Genomic DNA, 19781 nt, shown 5'->3' with positions numbered 1-19781 from the left:
AGTTTGCAGATGATACACAAATTGGCCGTGTGGTTGATAGTGAGGAGGAAAGCTGTACACTGCAGGAAGATAACAATGGACTGGTCAGGCGGGCAGAAAAGTGGCAAATGGAATTCAATCCGGAGAAGTGTGAGGTAATGCATTTGGGGAGGGCAAACAAGGCAAGGGAATACATAATAAATGGGAGGAACAAAGGGGCCTTAGAATGCGTGTCCACAGATCCCTGAAGGTAGCAGGACAGGTAGATAAGGTGGTTAAGAAGGCATAAGGAATACTTTCCTTTATTGGCCAAGGCATAGAATATAAGAGCAGGGAGGTTATGCTGGAACTGTATAGGCCACAGCTTGAGTCCATGTACAGTTCTGGTCACCACGTTACAGAAAGTATGTAATTGCACTAGAGAGGGTACAGAGGAGATTTACAAGGATGTTGCCAGCACTGGGAAATTTTAGCTATGAGGAAAGATTGGATAGGCTGGGGTTGTTCTCTTTGGAACAGAGGAGGCTGAGGGGTGATTTAATTGAGGTGTACAATATTACGAGGGGCCTAGATAGAGTGGATAGGAAGGACCTATTTCCATCAGCAGAGAGGTCAATAACCAGGGAGCATAGATTTAAAGTGATTGGTAGAATCATTAGAGGAGAGCTGAGGAATTTTTTTTTTCACCTAGTGGGTGGTGGGGGTCTGGAACTCACTGCCTGAAAGGGTGATAGAGGCAGAAATCATCAACTCATTTAAAAAGTACCTGAATATGCACCTGAAGTGCTGTGACCTACAAGGCTACGGACCAAGTGCTAGAAGCTGGATGGCTCATTTTAGGCCGGTGCGGAAACGATGGGCCGAATGGCCTCCTTCTGTGCCGTAAAGTTTCTATGATTCTATACCCAGCCAAGAGCAAGTCATTCAGTAGGGGATAAACCCAAGACCACTAATTTGTAGCACTCAGCTATTCATTTAGCCATCAGGGAGAGCAACTATAATTGAATTGTTTTAAATTTTATTTACACTTCTATGGTGAGTAGATAAGGAGAGAGAAGGGTTATTATTTGTGGTGAATCTTCTTTTTCTTGCATGTAGATTATTGTGGACTGGGCAGGAAGGATGGTTAGTTTAGTTCTGCTGTATGGATCAACATGAACAACATGTAGCCTATTAATAATCCTGCACTGCACCTGTGAAATGTCAGTTAATAATTCAACAAAAACAGTTCAGTGACAAGTGTTATCACTGTGCTCCACAGACCAGAACCACTGTCTAATTCAAAATAGCTTCCACTGCTTATAGTAAAAGGAAACCACAGAGAATTCTTAATGAATGATTTGTCTTCATATATAGATATATCATTGGTAATTTTTAAAAATTCTTTCAAAATAACATTTATACAGGATACCTTTATAGAACTCTGAATAACAATATCATACTCCAGTGACATCAACCAAGGGGATCTCTCTTGGATAATATCTCCCTCTGGTTTTTGCTGAAATGTACAGAAATGGGGGAGGTGGGGGACTGGCCAGATTTTTCAACTAATTGAGAAACCAAGATGAAGGACTCGGGTGCATAATGCAGGGCTCCATCCAGATTGGAAAAAAAGATAGGAAATAGTGATGACAACTTTTTTTGGGCATCGCTGGCAAGGCCTGCATTTATTGTCCATTCCTAGTTGCACTTGAGGTGGTGGTGGTGGGCCGCCTTCTTGAACCACTGCAGTCTGTGTGGTGAAGGTGCTCCCACAATACTGTTAGGTAGGAGGTTCCAGAATTTTGACTCAGCAATGATGAAGAAACAGCAATATATATCCAAGTCAGGATGGTGTGTAACTTGGAGGTGATGGTGTTCCCATGCACCTGCTGTCCTTGTGCTTCTTGGCGCTGGAGGTTGCGGGCTTGAGAATTGCTACTGAAGAAGCCTTGGCGAGTTGCTGCAGTGCATCCTGGAGATAGGACACACTGCGGCCACAGTACGAAAGTAGTGGAGAGGGTGGATGTTAAACAGACAGGAAGACAACAGTTTAAATTTCCTTTCAATAAAGATGTATTGTGGATTTCAACTGGTACTTCAAATTGATTAAGATACCAGGTACAATAGGCAGAATTTGTTTGAGAGAGCTATGGCATTCTTGTGAAGGGGAGGTATGGTGCACAACAGCAAAGCAGTAGTGGTTTCTGGATAATAGTGGCAATCTTGGGAGAATGTGGGATGAACCATTATTCTATTCATTGTCATCTCCAGAACATTAAACTATTTCACAAAGCCTTATGATTTAACTAACACAAAGTCCTTTATTCCAGCACAGAAGAATATAGCATAGTCACAAGAGGAATAGATGAGGATCTAACTTGTTCGCATTTAGAACCGTTGATTATTTTTACTCAGTATGCATCATCTCAGAATACTCTACTACCCAAACATCTAAACAACGGTCAATGTAAAAAAAGATGAACAGTGGGGCAGCTTTGCAATTCAAAGCAGCATTAAAGCTTTAGATGGTGGGTTAATAGTGGAAAATTAAACATGCATGATGGTTTGTTCTTTTGAGATTCAACTCCAGGAATTACACTTCTGGGACCATAAATTATCGTACTATTCTTCAGAGTGTAAGAACGTGCTGAACCCAATTGAAGTATGCAAGATACATAATCTAGCTACATCACCAATGGAAACATGAAATAAATATTCTTTGCAGGAAATGCCAAAGAAGAAAAAAATGGGATCACTACCTGCATTCCAATCGTCTTTTCAAGGCAGGAGCTCTTAATCCTTTCATGTGATCTGCAAAAATAGTGGAAATCCTGTTATTCAGCATTTCTTTTTCCAAACTGAAACTATCACTGCTCCTTTTCTAATTGCATAAAGTATTTTAGACAACAGTGTATGTCATCAATGGAGTCTTCTGTTTTAAAACAAATTTGCAACTTTTCTTTATTTGTTCTCCCTTTCCCCCTCCCCAGATACTTATGTAAAAATGATGGCCTCTACAGGTTGTAATTCATTGGTGTTGTGCACAAAGGGTGCTTTTCTATATATGTGATCTGCTAGTGCACTAGTGTTAAGAGTCATTAATACTAGAATTTAATTTAGGCAGTGTCCAGTTTGCTGAGGAGATTTTTGGATAAGTTGGTTTTGAGCCATCATCTTAGATCATAAATGTTCACACGTTTGGAATCAGAATTATTATTGTATCAATGTATACTTTATCCATTAGAATAGTTTAGTCCCAACACATAATCTGGCGTAGGGTGTTAAAGCTGCATTTTGGGCATAGTAAGTGTTCGTACTCTAGCTTGTCAAGCAATGTGTCAGTAATCAAAATATTGCAATTAACACGGAAGGAGGACTTCAGAACTATTTTTTCCTCTGGTGGTACAAATTTCAATTACAGTGGGGTTGGCGAGGAGGAAAACTTCTCTGCAAGCAGGGGAAAGAAATTTAAAATGAACGTCACCCTAGCCAATGTTGAGTACTTCTTAGCAGCCAATTACAAAGTATATTAGACAGAGGAATGGGAACAGATAATGATATTGACAGTTGTTGCTGGAGTTTAGAAAGACATAGTAGCCATGAAATTCCATGGGAATTATGGCTGCTCTTTGTTTATTTAAAAAGGAGACTGGGGGGGCTGCAAGAGAGATAGTGTAAACGGCTGTTTATGCCATTTCCTCCAGGGGTTCTGCCAGTCTTCTGCCGAAGTTATGATGGTTGACTGGGAGAACCGCCACAAGTTTCAGGGCCAGCATCGTTTAAATAGACACATGCAGTGTAGTAAAGGATGTAAAAGTCTCACATTCTCTGAAGTTTTTAAGTCCCTGATGAAACATCAATAAAGAACAAAATGCCTCATCTTAACTCTCCATCATTCCAAAGTGGTTAACATATATTGAATTACTTTGAAATGCAGTAACTGTTAGGTATTGTTAGGATGGCAGCAATTTTGTGTACAAGATCCCAGAAACTTGACCAGTTAATGTGTTTTTGATGGTTTGGTTGAAGGAGGATGTCTCCATACTCTTCTTGAAGTAATAGGGAAAGGAAAAAATCTTAAATAGAAGATTTTAAATGGTGTACAAGGACAAAAGGACCTTGGTGTGCAGACACACAGGTGAAAGATTTTCTAAATTTGTTCTCAGAATGTGGACAATGCTGGCAATACCACATTTACTGCCCATTCCTAGTTGCCCTGAGCAATTGTTTGTACAACTGAGTGACTTGCTAGGCCACATCAGAGGGCATTAAAAGCCAACCATACAATGTGGACTAGTCACATGTAGACTAGTCACATGTAGACTAGATAGCAGTGGCAGATTCCCTTCCCATAAAAAGGACATTAGTGAATCAGATGTTTTTTTAAACAGCAGCTTTCATAATTATTGTTTCTGGTGCTAGCTCACAAAATTACCAGATTTATTAAATTCAATTTCATAACTTGCCATGATTTAAACTTACAATGTCTAGGTTACTAGTTTAGTACCATAACCACTACATTACCATACCTTTCAAGATGGCAATGCCAATAGACGAGGCCATAAAAAAGGCAAACAGAATCCTTGGTTTTTTAATCCAGAAGTGCAGAATACAAAAAGCAAGGAGGCAATGTTGACATTGTACAATACTGTAGTTAGAATATTGTGTACAGTTTTAGATATCCTGTTATAAGGGAGATATAAAATCAATGGAAATAGAGCAGCATAGATTCAATAGGATGTTACCAGGGACAAGGCATTAGTTATGAAGAGATACTTGGGAAATTAGGGATTCTTTCACCAGAGCTGCAATTAATGGGCAACCCAGATAGAGGTCTTCATGATTATTATGGGCTAATGATAAGGTCAATAGTGATTGTTTCCACTGATGGACAAGATGGCACAAATTTAAGATAATCACAAAAACAATTAAAAGGAGAGATTCAAAAAAAAAAATCTTTACACAGAGAGTGGTTAGAATTTGGAATTCTCTGCCACAAATCATTGTTAAAGCAAAGTACATAGATAGGTGCTTGAAAAAGAGAAATGTTAAATTGTATCAGGAATTAGTAGGTGACTAGGGCTACACCAGGTTGCTCAAGCAGAGAAACATCAGTCAGATTTAATGGATCAATTGGTCTGTTCATGTGTTAGATAATTCTATGAATGATAACAGAGAACGAACCATGAGATCAGATAAACAAGCCCTCTAATGTTTAATGTTCCATTCAGAGGTTGACACCTAGAGTATCAGTCTGGGTTAAGCACCAAGTGCTGGAGTGGGGTTTGAACTAACAATTTTCTGACTGAGGAGAAGAGTGACATGAACTGAGCCAAGCACAGAAAACCTGGTCCTTTGAGTCAGGAAGGCAATACAAGTGAAAACTGGTGACACTGGAAGTAAACTTACTCGATTACTAAACAAACTGAAGAAAAAGCTGAGAAACTACAATATTCCCCGTCATGCATGTCACTGCTGAAGATGCTTTAGAAATGTTCAATATGTTTATGCATACACAGGAATAAAAGGATGAACTTGATGTGCTCTGTGAATGTCTCAAAGCCTACTGTACAGATAAAAGGGAGGCTTGATACTAGGGTGCAAGGATTCAGTAAAAGCACTGATCAATTTGGTCCCTAAAACAACATGGACTATCTGCTGAGGAAACCACGAAATGCAGGATAATCAAATTAAATTGCATTTTTTGGTACATGCCAACAAAGTATACCACGAAACTCCAGCGTCAAAATTGTTTTCATGTATAATTCAGTCCCAACCGCAGTAAACAATAAAGTGATCCCAGAGATTATCTTATATTATAGAAGCAAAGTTCATCATAGAAACAGTAAATTTTCCCAACAGATACTCACGAACCCAAAACAAATAGAAGACATTGCTGGGTTGGGTTGGTTTAGTTTAGTTTAGTTCAAAGCGCAAACGCACACACTATATAACACAGAATAACCAGCCTTTGCAGGGAGCCCTGTTTCATCCCCATTCACGTACTCTGGTGAGTCCCCGCTCAAACGTCATTATCAACGAGGCAAAACCAAATAAACGTTTTAATTTGACTGGTTTTGAAAATAAAAGTTTTCTTGTCCCAGACCTGCACCTACCCGAGCAGACTGCATTCCAAACTACTTACTGTTCCCATTCTACATTTAAAAGAGAAGCTCCCACCTTTATGACAGTGCGACAGGAAATAAGCCTTGGCTAACAAATTATCTCTATCGAATCTGTCAATGGAAGCGCCGGGATATTCCTCCATACGACCCTGGAAGGAACTCATTGCTGTTCTGTAACACGACAAGTTAGAACCCGCCGACACTAAATTGTTACACTAACAACCATCCGCCGGCTGATATTGACACCCCAGATGGCCAATCAGACAGCTCGCCAGTGCCCGGCGTCTTTCTGGAGCACCGCATGGGTGGGACTTTCTTGCAGACGAGCACGGAAGCACAGCAAGAGGATCTCAGGCCAGAACAGGAGGTGTTAGTCTGGGGCTGGTGGTGCTCTCTGTTGGTTGGAAGCTGGATGTTTGAGTGTCAAACTGACACTCAACTCTGCTGCTATTTGCACACGTTAATGAGAAATTTAAAAAACCTACAGAGAGAGCCACTCATCATCTGGAAGAGAAAGGTTGAAGTTTCCGTTGAGATCCTTGTAGATCATACAAGGTACTTTGTATTTGCAGCACTCTCTGCTTTTATTTAAGATTCCCAGCATTTATTATCTATACAAAGACAATGTTGCTTTATCTTACTGCACACCTCAGTAGATTTTACCCTTAGACTTCTGCCCCCTCCCCTCAGGAAATTGTGGTCTGGTCATTTTTAACTCTTAAACCGCCAGCAAGTTCAGGGAAATTGCTGTCTTCCTGGGCCCACCGATTTTCTAAATTTTCAATTCGTACTTTTTGAAGCTGAAACTGGGTTGTCTCCTGACCGTTCTTCATCAGCACCGCTGTTTTATTCAAAACAATGTCATTTGGGAGTTTTCTTTTCTTTTATGTGTGTTTTAGGCCCCCCTTTTATAAGGGGGTTAGGGTGTGTTTTTATGTGCAACAACTCAATAAAACCAAAATAAGTGTCAAATAATAAATTTTTTACATCGATCCAGGATGCACTCCAGCCCCTACGGTGCCCACCAGTCGCAGAAACCCTCAAGCATACCGGCAGACACCGCGTGCTCCCTCTCCAGGGCCACCCAGGCACGGAGAATGCCGCAGAAGAGAGGCAGACAGTCGGAGCGACCGCCCCCTTGGGCCGTGTCTAACCTGGACCTGTGGATAGCCACCTTGGACAGGCCTAGAAGCAGACCTACGAGGACGTCCACCGACCTGCCCACCCCTCCCCCCCCAATCTCCGGGCGGCCAAAGATCAAGAGCGTGGGACTGAACTGCAGCCAGAACTTGAGGAGCAGCCCCCTCAAATAGTGGAACAGGGGCTGCAGCCTCCCACACCCTGTGAATAAATGAAACACGGACTCATCCAGGCCGCAGAAATTGCAGGAGGCCTGGGAGTCCGTGAAATGGCGTAAATGCCTATTTGTCGCGACTGCTCCGTGCAACACTCTCCACCCAGATCCCCAATGGCACACGGGAGGATCCCCAAGTAGAGAGCCCTCCACTGGGGACCCCCGCCTCCGCTGGACACCAGGGCGTGTCCGGGCGAGAGACGAGGGCAAGGAAGTGGAGCGTGTGCAGGAGTAGCCCGTACAGGAAATCTCTATTCGCAGAGTGAAATGGCTCGGAGCATTTGGGAGTTTTAACCAGCTGTCGTTTTAACAGATGCATTATTTCTTGGAATTTGTTCTGCGATGCCTCGATTGACAATAATGAAGTTTAACCCAATTTGTTGGGAGTGGTCTACCTTTAGACAAAGATGACTGGTTTGAGATGCATGATTTGATCTGTGATTGGCTGCCTTATCTGCCAATCAGATGAGCTCAATAGGGTTTCCAACTCTGGAGGTATTCCTGGAGGTTTCATCACATGACCTCCTGCCTCCAACTGCACTGCCCAGTCAAACAACCCTTTTCCCCCCCACTTTTATATAAAACTAATAAACGAAAGTGCTCAAAGAAAGTGGGAAAAAAACCAACATTTTTCCAGCTCAGGTTAAGTTCTATTTATTGCTGAGACTGACAGAATTATCAGGTAGACCTTCATGAAGTTTCTCATGAGAAATGATCTCATGCGATCTCAAGTCTGAGCAGCAGCAAACTTGATCTTATTGTTGACTGGACTTACCGGGACAGCAGCAATTCTGGAACAGACTGAAGTTACGCAAAATGGAACTACAGAAAACAAATATGTTCATTAAAGATGGAAAAGCATTGATTTTAGGTGCTGAAAAGCAAATTATTAAAATATATGCATATTTATGTACACATCACAATACCCATCATTCATAAAACCTTGTACTAATGAATTGGCTGAACCAATCAACTTTCAGGATACAGTCTCTTTTAAAAGTATCTCAGTGTTGCAAAATATCTTTGCTACTTTCATTGTCTTCATTATAAAACTGCATTATTTTGATTTCTTCCCATTTTGTAGGGAAAAAAACTTACATTTGTATAGTTCCTTTCATGTGCTCAGGAAGACACAAAGCACCTCGCAGCTAATTAATTACTTTTCAAGTGTAGTGACTGTTGTTTAGTAAGTAAATACAGCAGCCAGTTTGCACTCAGCAAAGTCCCAGGAAATTAGTTTGATAATCAGATAATCTGTTTGGTGATGTTGACTGAGGGAGGAATATTGGCCACGCCTCCATGGGACAACTCTATGTCTTCAAATAGTGTCATGGGATATTTATATTCACCTGAACACGCAAACAGTACCTCGGTTTAACCTCTCATCTAAAAGACGGCATCTTCAACAGTGCAGCAGTCCCTCAGTAATGCACAAAAACATCAGCTGAGATTCTGTGCTCAAATCCATAGTGGGCCTTAAACCCACAACCTTCTGATTCAGAAATAAGAATGTTACCACTGAGCAAAGTTGACGGTTCTATTCAATTTCTCTGGTGCAATTACACCAGGTCACTGCATGGACCGCCCAAACACTTCAGCAGCCAGTGTTATTCATTCCTACCCACCCAAGCATCAGCTTAGATACGTCCACCTTGGGCGATACTTTAGTGCAGCTGGTAACTCACAAAGCCAGGTGAGCTGGAGAAGATGGTGGTGGTGGCAAAGATACATGATAGTCAATGGACACTGTGCCATTCAATTTATAACAACTGAAGGCGACGCGGAGGAGTCCACATGCTGCATCTTCATAGGGGTGAAGAATGCACTCTGCAGTCTACCATGGAGTGTGTGGCGAATCCAGGGACATCTGCAGTGCAGCCCCCTCAGACAGAGGCCTGTACTCCACTACACAATGTGTTCTTTCCTCTAGTTTTCTGGCAGATCACATTGAATGAAGTGTCAGCAGGGGCTTCACAGATCTCATTGGTATCATCAGGTTTGTGGTCATGCAGATCAATGGGCGTGGAGATCCAGTTCCAGCAGCAAGAGCATGGTTGTAACTAGCACGGATGAGGGTGCTGTTCCTCTGGACAGTTCCACACCCAGGCCCTCTCACTATCCCCCTCTGTAGACTACACCTGCCAGGAATACAGCTGAAAGGGTGACCCTGGCTGCTGTAGATGTGGTAGAGCCAGTAATTATGTAATCTCAAGACCTAGCTCAAAGTAGCAGAGCGCTGCCTCAGTTCAAAGAGGCTGCAACTGATACTTAGCACACCAGCCACATTGGGGCCATGTAGGAATAGTAGATTATGTTCAAGATTTCCCCCCATACTTCCAGCCCCCAAAGCTGACCTTATGCTGCCACATGTTGGCACAAAGCAATGAGCAATTTTCCATATGGTCCTGAAATTCCACATGGGCTCTCTCAGTTTCCCACTGTAACTGCGGTAGAAGACTGCCAGCACCTTCATAGTACATGGTTGGAGGGTGCCAGTGAATTTATTGCATCAACTAATGTTCTGATACTGGTAGCCAGCTCATTCATTCTGCAAATCTATCCCCAGCCTGACTAATTATGCCACTTTGTCACATTTCTCATACTCTCTTCCAATCCCTTTGCACTTGGCTCTTATGCTCAATTAATTCTCTCTCCTTTTTGTTGTCAGAGACAACCTTGTGCTTTCCTGTTAACTGTCGCTGGATTACTATAGTATAACCGTTACGTGAAATTGCACGTTTATTAACATTAAATGTCATTATTCCATAGTGTCAAAGTCGAGAAAATGCTATCAATAGTATTAATCAAAATAGTGTAAAGAATGAATGTTCCCATGTTTTGCTGTCCTTTGATTTGGAGCTAAATGGACAGGACACAAACCGTCCAAGACAGAAATTGTATTGCTAAACTTGACACGTGGTTTCCATAGCTCCCGGAAGAACATTCCAAGTTACATTGTAGCGTCACGCGTTGCCTAGCTGCAGGCAACAACAACGGACCAACGAAACCCAACGTCTGGCAAACAGAATAAAGTAACCAACCAACGAACTTGTGTCCTCTGTGCAGAGACAAGTTTTATTTTAGTTGGATTTCAGCGGTAAGTTTCTTTCATGTCTGTAGAATTAAATATTAGGAGCTGACTGAGAATTTTTTTAGCAAGTCAAACAATTAAAGGTTGACAGTTGATTCACACTTTTGGGGGACTGGAGAATGAGGAAGGTTAGTGGGGACAAGTTGGTTAGAAAATAACGTATCTCAGAGATTGGACTCAACTCTGGCAAACTTGGTAATCCTAAACTTAAACTAGGCGGAGCTACAAGTCTTCAGGATGCTGCTGCTGATTAATCAGACAGTCTAGCCCATTGCTGGGATCTCGAGGAATAGACCTGTCACTGGGGAATTTCCCCACTCAGCTCCAAATAACCTTATAAGCCAATGCCCCACAGGACAAGGGTGGTCCTAGCTAGGTAAACATTGGTGGAAAACTTACCAGTGCTCTGTGCTGATAAACTACAAGATTTTAGCCAGTAGGCAGCCCCTAAACTTGGCTCTCTGCTCTTGGATAAGTGAGGTATGACTTTGTGAGAAGTGTGCACTTCGTGCAAAAGAAAACTCTATTTATGTGGATTTCCCAGTCGATTGCTTTCAAGACTTTTCAGCACGGTGATGGATGTTCACATGTGCCCAAAATGCTGAGTGGATCACAACATTCATTTTCAAAATACATTGAAAACTCCTATGTCAGACTTTGTCACTATTTCGAAGACAAGCAGGGGAGTGCTCTCCAGTGTCCTGGTCAATATTTATCCCTCAACTAACATCACTAAAGTAGATTATCTGGTCACTACCACATTGCTGTTTGTGGAACCTTGATATGCGCAAAATGGCTGCCACATTTCATACATCACAACAGTGACTAAACTTCAAAAGTAAAGCACTTTGGAATGTCCTGAGATTGTGAAGGGCACTATATAAATGCGTCTTTCTTTCTTTCATTAGAAAAGATTCTTTCTTTCTTGGAAAACCCATGTTAAAAGTAATGAATTAATTAATGGTAGTGTTAACAGTACCAGTTACACATGGTTAGTATTTATAATGTTAAAAGACCTGTCATAAAATGTTCCCACCCCCACCCCTCGCTGAAAGAATTCTCTACCAACTGGTTTCCTTGCCGCAACTCTGCCCAATGGCCAAGATGTACTACAGGCCATTTTCCCCATCATATTTCAGCCCAGCTGGGGCCCCACCCACTCTGGCTATTCTCCCGCCTTGTCCTGCCCCAGGCCCACACCTACTGTCAGCTACATGGCTGCCTACCAGTGTGCTGATGGACTTCCTGAGTCCCACTGCTGGTGTTACTTTTGGAGTCTGCATTTCTCTTCCCCCACTAATTATATTTTTGAACATGCCACCCCCCCACCCATATTGACAGAGGATTTGGTTTGGTAGCTTCTCCTTCCCCACTGACGAATCTTACTTTGCAGGGCCATCAACTCCCACCAACTGCATCAATTGCTTTTGCCTGTCCCAGAAATCCACTACTTTGTGAAGAATTTTTTTTCAAATCTCTAAACTCACTTCAGGCTAATTAACTTTGAACCCTTGTCCTCAAGTCCTTCACTAACAGTCAGATATCATACTTACAAATACAGCATCTATGCCTCTCTGTATTTTAAAGACCTAGTAGATGAATTCATCTACTTTTCTCCTCATAAAAACAAGCTCCAATCTAGGTGTCTTCCCTTGCATCTTAGAGCTTTAAGTGTTAGAATCATGCTTGTTGCTTTTATCCAAATCTTTTCTAATGCATCAATGTTGTTTTGTCCAAAAATGTACAAAATATTCTATATGTGACATTCCAAAGCTAGAATAAGTTTTTTGACTTATAATCAAATGGCCTTGAGATCCATTTGTTCCAGTATATATTACCTTACCTTTATCTATATTAAAATCTGTCATTACACAGAAAATTTGCTTAATCGATCCAGGACTCTTTGAATGCTGCTTATCTCTCTTACATGACCTGGCCACATTGTTTGATATCTCATCAGCAAATATTATAATATTACAAAAGGTAATCTCCTCCAAACTATTTATAAAAAGTATAAACAACAAGGCACCCAGAACAGATCATTAGTCATTGCCCCCTAACAGAGCTTTGTCCATTTAACACCGCTTTTTTTCAATACACATGAATTACAAAGAATGTACAGTATTGAAACAGGCTAGTCGGCCCAACAGGTCCACGCCGGTGTTTATGCTCCACATGAGCCTCTTCCCACCCTTCTTCATCTAATCCTATCAACATAACCTTCTATTCCCTGTTTATCTAGCTTCCCCTTTAGTGCATCTATGCCAGTTGCCTCAACTACTCCTTGTGTTCCACATTCATACCACTGAAGTTTCTCCTGAATTCTCTATTGGATTTGTTAGTGACTATCTTATATTTATGACCTCTAGTTCTGGTCTCCCCCACAAATGGAAACATCTTCTCTACGTCTACCCAATCAAACCCTCTCATAATCTTAAAAACCTCTATCAGGTCACCTCTCAGTCTTCTCTTTTCTAGAGGAAAGAGCCCCAGCCTATTCAATCTTTCCTGATAGATATAACCTCTCATTTCTGGTATCATCCTAGTAAATCTTTTTTGCACCTTCTCCAGTGCCTCTATATCCTTTTTATAGCATGGAGACCAGAACTGTTTGGAGTACTCCAAGTGTGGACTAACCAAGGTTCTGTACAAGTTTAGCATAACTTCTCTGCTTTTCAATTTTCTATCCCTTTGGAAATGAACCCTAGGGCTCGGTTTGCTGTTTTAATGGCCTTATTAACCTGTGTCACTACTTTTAGTGATTTGTGTATCTGCATCCCTACATCCCTCTGCTCCTCCACCCTGTTTAGACTTTTATTTTCCAAGGAGTATGTAGCCGCCTTATTATTCCTACCAAAATGTACCACCTCACACTTGTCGATATTGAAATTCATTTGCCAATTAAACACCCATTCTGCAAGTTTATTAATGTCTTCCTGTATTTTGTCACAGTCCTCCTCAGTATTGACTATACCCCCCGATTTGGTGCCGTTTGCAAATTTTGAAATTCCAAAGTAATTATGCATTCTTCTTGATCCTTTAAGGTATTTTAAATCTTCTAAGTGAAGTTTAGTTTGGTGGTGAACCTAGTGAAATAATATATAAATGATGCAACCACAGATGCATTATGATATTGAACCTGTCTGTTGGATAAATAACATATCAGTGGGTTTTCAATGTGTACTTTCCTTTATTGATGGTATGGGTAGAATATAAGGACCAACTGTATAAAATGTAAAGTAATTTTAATAAAGTAAAATAAATATTTTAATAAAATAAGAAGTTGTTGGCCTTTTTTGCACATCGGGTGGCTTAAAAACAGGGAGCTACCAGAGGCAACTTTAACAAGGACACATGTCTCTGTTCAAAAACTGATCCTGTTGGTTCGCTGAAGTCACAGCAAGATTGGGAGAATTTGCAATATGACTGCCAGCAGGCAAGCCAGTCTTTGTGTATCTTCCAATAACCTTGTTCAGCAGGTTCTGGGTAACTTAACATTTTAATTGTGTACGTGATAACATACTTTCCACTTAATGCGCCAGCCCAGTAGAAAGTGCCACCATCGTGGTCAAGTGATTACTATTGGCAAATAAACTGGCTCAAAAATGACACCTTTTTAATAGATGACCTTTTAACATGCAAAATAAATATATTAAATATCTGAAGATGTACATTAGAGGGTCAACTTATTTTTTTCTTTTTCGTTTTAGGAATTTATTGCATTATGTCTTTAAGAGATTTTGGGACCCAAGGAAAGGAAGTAAAACCTAAATTTATGAGTCGAGCCAAGCACTGGACTGAAGAAATAGAAAATCTTTATAGATTTCAACAAGCTGGATACAGAGATGAAATAGAATACAAGCAAGTAAAGCAAGTAGATGGGGTAATGAATTCCGTGGTTTATTAATTGTATGTTACAATTGTCTAATTTTCAATAATTGTAATTAAAAACTTGCAGAAATTTCGTAAAGGTAGTGCAAATTTATCTTATCCAGATGTATAATCTATGGAATGAACACACTGAGCGGTAATGAGATATAAATATCTCCATAAATAAGGTCAACCAGTTGTGTGTGATGAAGTCACAAGTGTGTTGTGGATATGGCCAAGTTTCTGCAATGGAATATTCTAAAGACTGATTTAAAAAAAAATTGTTTAAGATTACTTCCTTCTTCAAAAATAGACCTTATTATTTTTCCATGGAAAATATGAATATTTTTGCAGCTCCCAATACAGTCTGATGTTCTATGTATCTTATTCACTTGTCCCTTAGTTTTGGAATATCAGCAGAGCTTGGTATGTGCTGGTTCATATTTTTACATAAGTAATCAATTTTATTCTTACTGATATATCAATGTGTGGGGAACTGTGAAATATTTCTAGAATAAAGTTACCATTCCACTCGATGCCTGTGTTGTATATTTATAAGGAAGCTATCCATTCACGATATACTACAGCAGCTACCCGACTGTTTCATATGTTGCACTTAAATGCCTAAATTTCTGTTTGCACTGTACTATATGAGATAATCCATGAAATGCTGAGTGGCAAAATTGACGTTCTGTTCAATGCAGGTGGATCGTTGGCCAGAAACTGGATATGTGAAGAAACTTCAAAGACGAGATAACACTTTCTATTACTACAGCAGAAAAAGGGAATGTGAGGACAAAGAAGTTCAGAAAGTCAAGGTTTATGCCTATTGAACAATTCTTGTTTGTCACACTTTTGAGTTTAAATAAATCAACATTTTATCTTCACACTTTTTTTGGTTGAATAGTTTACATTTTAACATTTGTGAGTTTTTGTTTACTTTCCAGTTAAAAGTTAATGAAAAAATGTGTCTGTTCATGATCAGCTCTATTGAAAAAGAAGCCAAAACTGCCTATTAGTGACATATGAATATATTATCCATCTGAATGTATATTTCAAAAGGAAGGCAATTTTTGTAATTGTAAAAAGCTGTTAAACCATTTCTATAAACTGGGAGATGAAGCAACATTGGATTCCTTTATTTTCACACTGCAATATAAATTCTCCGTTTAATTTTGCCAATTTTTCGGTGCAGCTATTGTGTTACTTTTATATCCAACAAAACATTAATGAGATATTTTATTAAATTGGTTTTGTTTTTAACACTATAGTAAATTCAAACTTCATTAAATTAGATGCCGATAAGCAATTTATTAAAACATAGCAATGATTAACAAAATGATATAGCAGGCTGCTTTCTAAATATAGCAGCAGAGCAAGGCTTTGTTTATTTAAAAACTTTTTAATTGTGTTCTAAAGAATGTACATTCTCATTTTATGAAACTATTATACATATAGGTGTACATACAAATATATTTTATGAAGTCTTTGTATGATTAAGGGTACATTCATACAGATATTTCATGAGCTCATTATATATTTGTGTACAATTATGCATTTTTATGGAAGTGTACATTTTTATACATTGTTTATGAAGTCACTGTGCATCCTGACTACATGGCACCTGCAGGAGGAATGTATCACCACATCAGCCTGTTTGTGCTGGGATCATTGTGGGTCGGTAGGGGGGTGGGGGCTGAGGCAGTGTCTATGCTTTGGGTTCTGGGGATAGTTAGGGCTGGGGACAGTGGGGAGGGGTTTCATGGCTAATGCACTAAAGATATGTATATATATTAATACACCCAATTGATGACTGATGTTCTAATTAGACACCATAGAATAAATCAGAAGTTTCCAAATAAAAAGAGAAAATGTGAGCAGTAAACTGAAAGTTAGTCAGCATCTAAAAGAGAACAATATATTAATCCTTCTGGTGGATCCTTCATCAAAACAGATGAAAGTAATCAGAATTTCCTACTGAATAGTGGGAAAGAAATTGAAGATGAGATTTGTTGCTAATTTAGAGAGGTTTGCAGTCGTAACAGAGTTGCACAATGGGGGTTTTATTTATCCTAAAATAAACTGGGATAAGCGAAAAGTTTGTTGTCAAAATAGAAAGAGGAATTCATAGAATGCAACAGGAATGTTTCCTCAATCAGCATGTTGCATATCCAGCAAGGAAGGATGCATTGCTGGATCTGCTTCTGGGTAACAAAGGAGGAGAATTATACAACCTGAATGTAGGAGAACACTTTGGAAGTAGTTACTATCACCTAATTAGGTTCACATTGAGATAAATGGGAACCTATGAAAGTACAGGACCGAAAAAGATTATGCAGTCCATTTGGCTGGTTCCAAAAGCCAATTCCTCTCATATCAGTCGAATTCTCCCCAAAGTTTCTCCAATCTATCTGCTGCCACTGCAATGTCTTAAGGACAGTTAAACCATTGCACACAACAACCACCAGATGGAACTAGTGTGTTTTTTTTTGTAATACATTATGTTGTAATTTTAAAAATGCTAACATAGTAGTTGGTATATAATGTTTTTAAATGTACTATTCAGATCTTACAGGCTGGAGAGTTAATGATGTATGGAAAATACATCACTTGTGATGGTATACCTATAGGCTTACTGGTGATCACTGTTCTCATAAGTTATGTCAGTTCTAATAACTTATCAGTCTATTTTGTATATACTATCACCAACCAGCCTAAAGGCTCTAAAGTGTACACAATGCAAATAGAATGCACATCAGATAAATACAGATAATGATCATAGGGAGGAAAGGTGGGTCCACATTCAGACATGTAAAAGAGCAAGGTTGTACTTTGGGTTAAGGCAGGGAGGGGAACAGTCTTTGTGCTCCAAATGCAAATAGGTGGAGCAACTCACGCAGGTTGCAGAAGACTTAAAAACAGAGCAGAAAGATCGGAGGATCAGCATGAGTCCCAGGACCTCCTAGAGCTTTAACAGCTACATTCTCAGGAAATAGTTAAGAGATGGAACTGTAGACTGTTCGAAACAAATATATCTTTTATACTCAGCATTAGAATGTCATCACTGGAAAATGATGAAGTAATAGCTTTTAAGAGGGAGGAAACACAGCAGAAGGGAAGGTTTCACACTTGTGTAGAAGTTAGTTATGATAAGGACAAGAAAGTTATGATTATATACATCTTCTGTCTTAAGAACTACCTGCTCAGGGTACCAGACAAAATAGGGTTGGTCTATAATGAGGGGATGCAACTCACTGACTCTGCATGCTAAAAGTAATGCCACCAAAAATACAGGCTTCAAATTTTGCTTGCGCTGCGCCCATTTTACAGGCTTAAAACAGGCACGTAAGGGTCCAATTTTGCGTTCGGCATGTGAGCTCATTCCGCGCCAAAGATGTGCCACCTGCCTTTTTGGATTGATCTGCTCAGTAGGCATCCGTGGCGCGCTCCTGAAACTGCCATTAGTCCCTTTCCATATGCAAACCGGGGACATGTGCTGTACATGCTGCAGTCAGTTTTTTCAGCTGCACATCAGTCAAACCAGTGGTCCTTAAAGAAGGCTGCCATCCAAAAGGTACGTTTCCCGTTACATGTGGCCACGTGGTGTATCCAGCAAGTCAATAGAGTGACAAGGATTCTCTAGTCAACCCCTGGACTTGTTACATTTACCGAGGCAGGAAAAGACACAGTCTGGTTGTAGGGAATGAAGGCATATTTATGGAAGTGGCCAGAGGATGTTCAACTTGAGAAACATAAAAACCCAAAAATGTCAGGTTGTGTTAGGTGACACTTCTTTACTAATCACTGCCCCCCACTACTAGCTAATTTTCCATTAATTCCATGAGTCTTATTTTTTAAAAGCCTCTCATAAACACTGACGGAGACTGAAATTCAAAGCAGACTTGGAGAGACCAGGCTACTAACAACAACAACTTGCATTTATATAGCACCTTTAATGTAGAAAAACAGCTCAAGGCGCTTCACAGAGGTGTAATCAGACAAAAATGGACGCTGAGCCAGAAAAGGAGATGTTAGGAGGAGTGACTAAAAGCACAGTCAATGAGGTGGGTTTTAAAGGAGGAGAGGGAGGTGACGAGGCGGAGGGGTTTAGTGAGGGAATTCCGGAGCTTGAGGCCTAAATGGCTGAAAGCACAGTGGCAATGGTGGAGTGAAGGGAGGGTGGACGAAACGAGGCCAGAGTCAGAGGAATGGAGAATTCTGAGGGGGTTTAGGGCTGGAGGAGGTTCAACTGGTAGGGAGCAGCGAGCTCAAGAAAGGAGATAAGGACAAAGATGAGAATTTTAAATTGGAGAGGTTGGGGGACCGGGAGACAATATAGGTCAGCAAGGACGACTGATGCGTGAGTAGACCTTCATGTGGCATAGGATACGGGCAGCAGAGTTTTGTATGAGCTGAGGTTTACAGAGCGTAGAGGATGGGAAACCAGCCAGGAGAGTATTGAAATGGTTGAGTTTTGATATGACAAATGTCATTGATGAGAGTTTCAGCAGCAGATGGGCTGAGGTAGAGGTGCAGGTGGGTAACGCTACAAAGATGGAGGTAGGTGGTCTTTGTTATGGAAAGGATATGGGGTTGGAAGCTCAGCTCTTGGTCAAATAGAACACCAAGGTTGTGAACAGTCTGGTTCGAACTGAGACAGTGGCCAGGGAGGGGGATGGAATCAGTGCCAAAGGTACAGTTTGTGGACTCACTAGCAGCATGGGGCCTCAATGGTGATGGGCATGGGTCATGCAATTGGGTGCATGATCTCAGGTGCCCAATTTACAACATCTCAAATTTTCTGGTGGGAAATCTTGAAAGTTGAAATGAGCAGGAAGCCGTGAGCTTTATTTTCACAGAATATTTATTTAGGTATGTCCCTGTAGAGTTTCACAACTTTGGGCAAGGGTCTGCCTCCAGTGCATGTCACCCATATAAAATGGTTGCATCTGTAATCCAGGGACTTGGCCTCTTCCACGGTATTGTTACACTTTTTTTTGCATTTTCAATTAGATTTTGTTGCCTTTTGCTCTCTGCATTAGTTCTTTTTGTTGGATAGCCCATCATATTTGTTTCTTTTGGGTTTTTTTCCGCTGGTACTTTGCTTCATTACTGGTGGTTGCTGCCATTAAAATCATGCTGTACAACGTGGTAAGGATGGATATTCCTTTGCAGGTTCCACTCATGCTGCATGATTTGGATGATGAAGACAAGTTCACGAGGAGCCAACAAAGGTGACACTGAGGGTGTTTTGGCTGCATTTGTCAATACCTGGGACCTATGTTTATAGACCCTTCCATACAAATATGAACATGCCAGAAGAGATCTGACTTTGCCACCTCCACTTCACAAGTGGGGTTATCACAGAGGTCATCTGCTG

General features: G+C 40.5%; 2 protein-coding genes across 3 annotated transcripts in view; one reads left to right on the top strand and one right to left on the bottom strand.

Moving 5' to 3' along the window:
• dclre1c (DNA cross-link repair 1C, PSO2 homolog (S. cerevisiae)) overlaps nucleotides 1–6322 on the bottom strand; it is a 31542-nt gene extending 25220 nt beyond the window's left edge. For both annotated transcript variants that reach the window (XM_068005033.1, XM_068005034.1), the window contains exons 1-2: nucleotides 6142–6322; nucleotides 2721–2772 (exon numbers count right to left, since the gene is read on the bottom strand). In XM_068005033.1, the coding sequence (XP_067861134.1) occupies nucleotides 2721–2772; nucleotides 6142–6250 (161 nt within the window). In that variant the 5' untranslated portion in view covers nucleotides 6251–6322. The remainder of the gene's footprint in view (nucleotides 1–2720; nucleotides 2773–6141) is intronic.
• A 4069-nt stretch (nucleotides 6323–10391) lies between these two features.
• Nucleotides 10392–15469, top strand: meig1 (meiosis/spermiogenesis associated 1). Its single transcript, XM_068005381.1, has 3 exons — nucleotides 10392–10537; nucleotides 14242–14414; nucleotides 15106–15469. Exons 2-3 carry the CDS (start codon nucleotides 14256–14258, stop codon nucleotides 15232–15234), a joined length of 288 nt encoding a protein of 95 aa, XP_067861482.1. The 5' UTR covers nucleotides 10392–10537; nucleotides 14242–14255; the 3' UTR covers nucleotides 15235–15469.
• Nucleotides 15470–19781: the final 4312 nt, after the last annotated feature.

The sequence above is a fragment of the Heptranchias perlo genome, chromosome 24 (genome assembly GCF_035084215.1).
Source record: "Heptranchias perlo isolate sHepPer1 chromosome 24, sHepPer1.hap1, whole genome shotgun sequence".
In the NCBI taxonomy this organism is placed as follows: domain Eukaryota; kingdom Metazoa; phylum Chordata; class Chondrichthyes; order Hexanchiformes; family Hexanchidae; genus Heptranchias; species Heptranchias perlo.
Note: the sequence above shows the minus strand (reverse complement) of the source record. Positions and strands in the feature narration are given on the sequence as shown.

Excerpts from the sequence above, each read along its gene's own strand:
- meig1 (XM_068005381.1), top strand. The coding sequence starts at position 14,256 with ATGTCTTTAAGAGATTTTGGGACCCAAGGAAAGGAAGTAAAACCTAAA. Across the intron at positions 14,415-15,105 it reads AAGTAAAGCAAGTAGATGGG|GTGGATCGTTGGCCAGAAAC; the intron begins GTAATGAATTCC and ends TGTTCAATGCAG.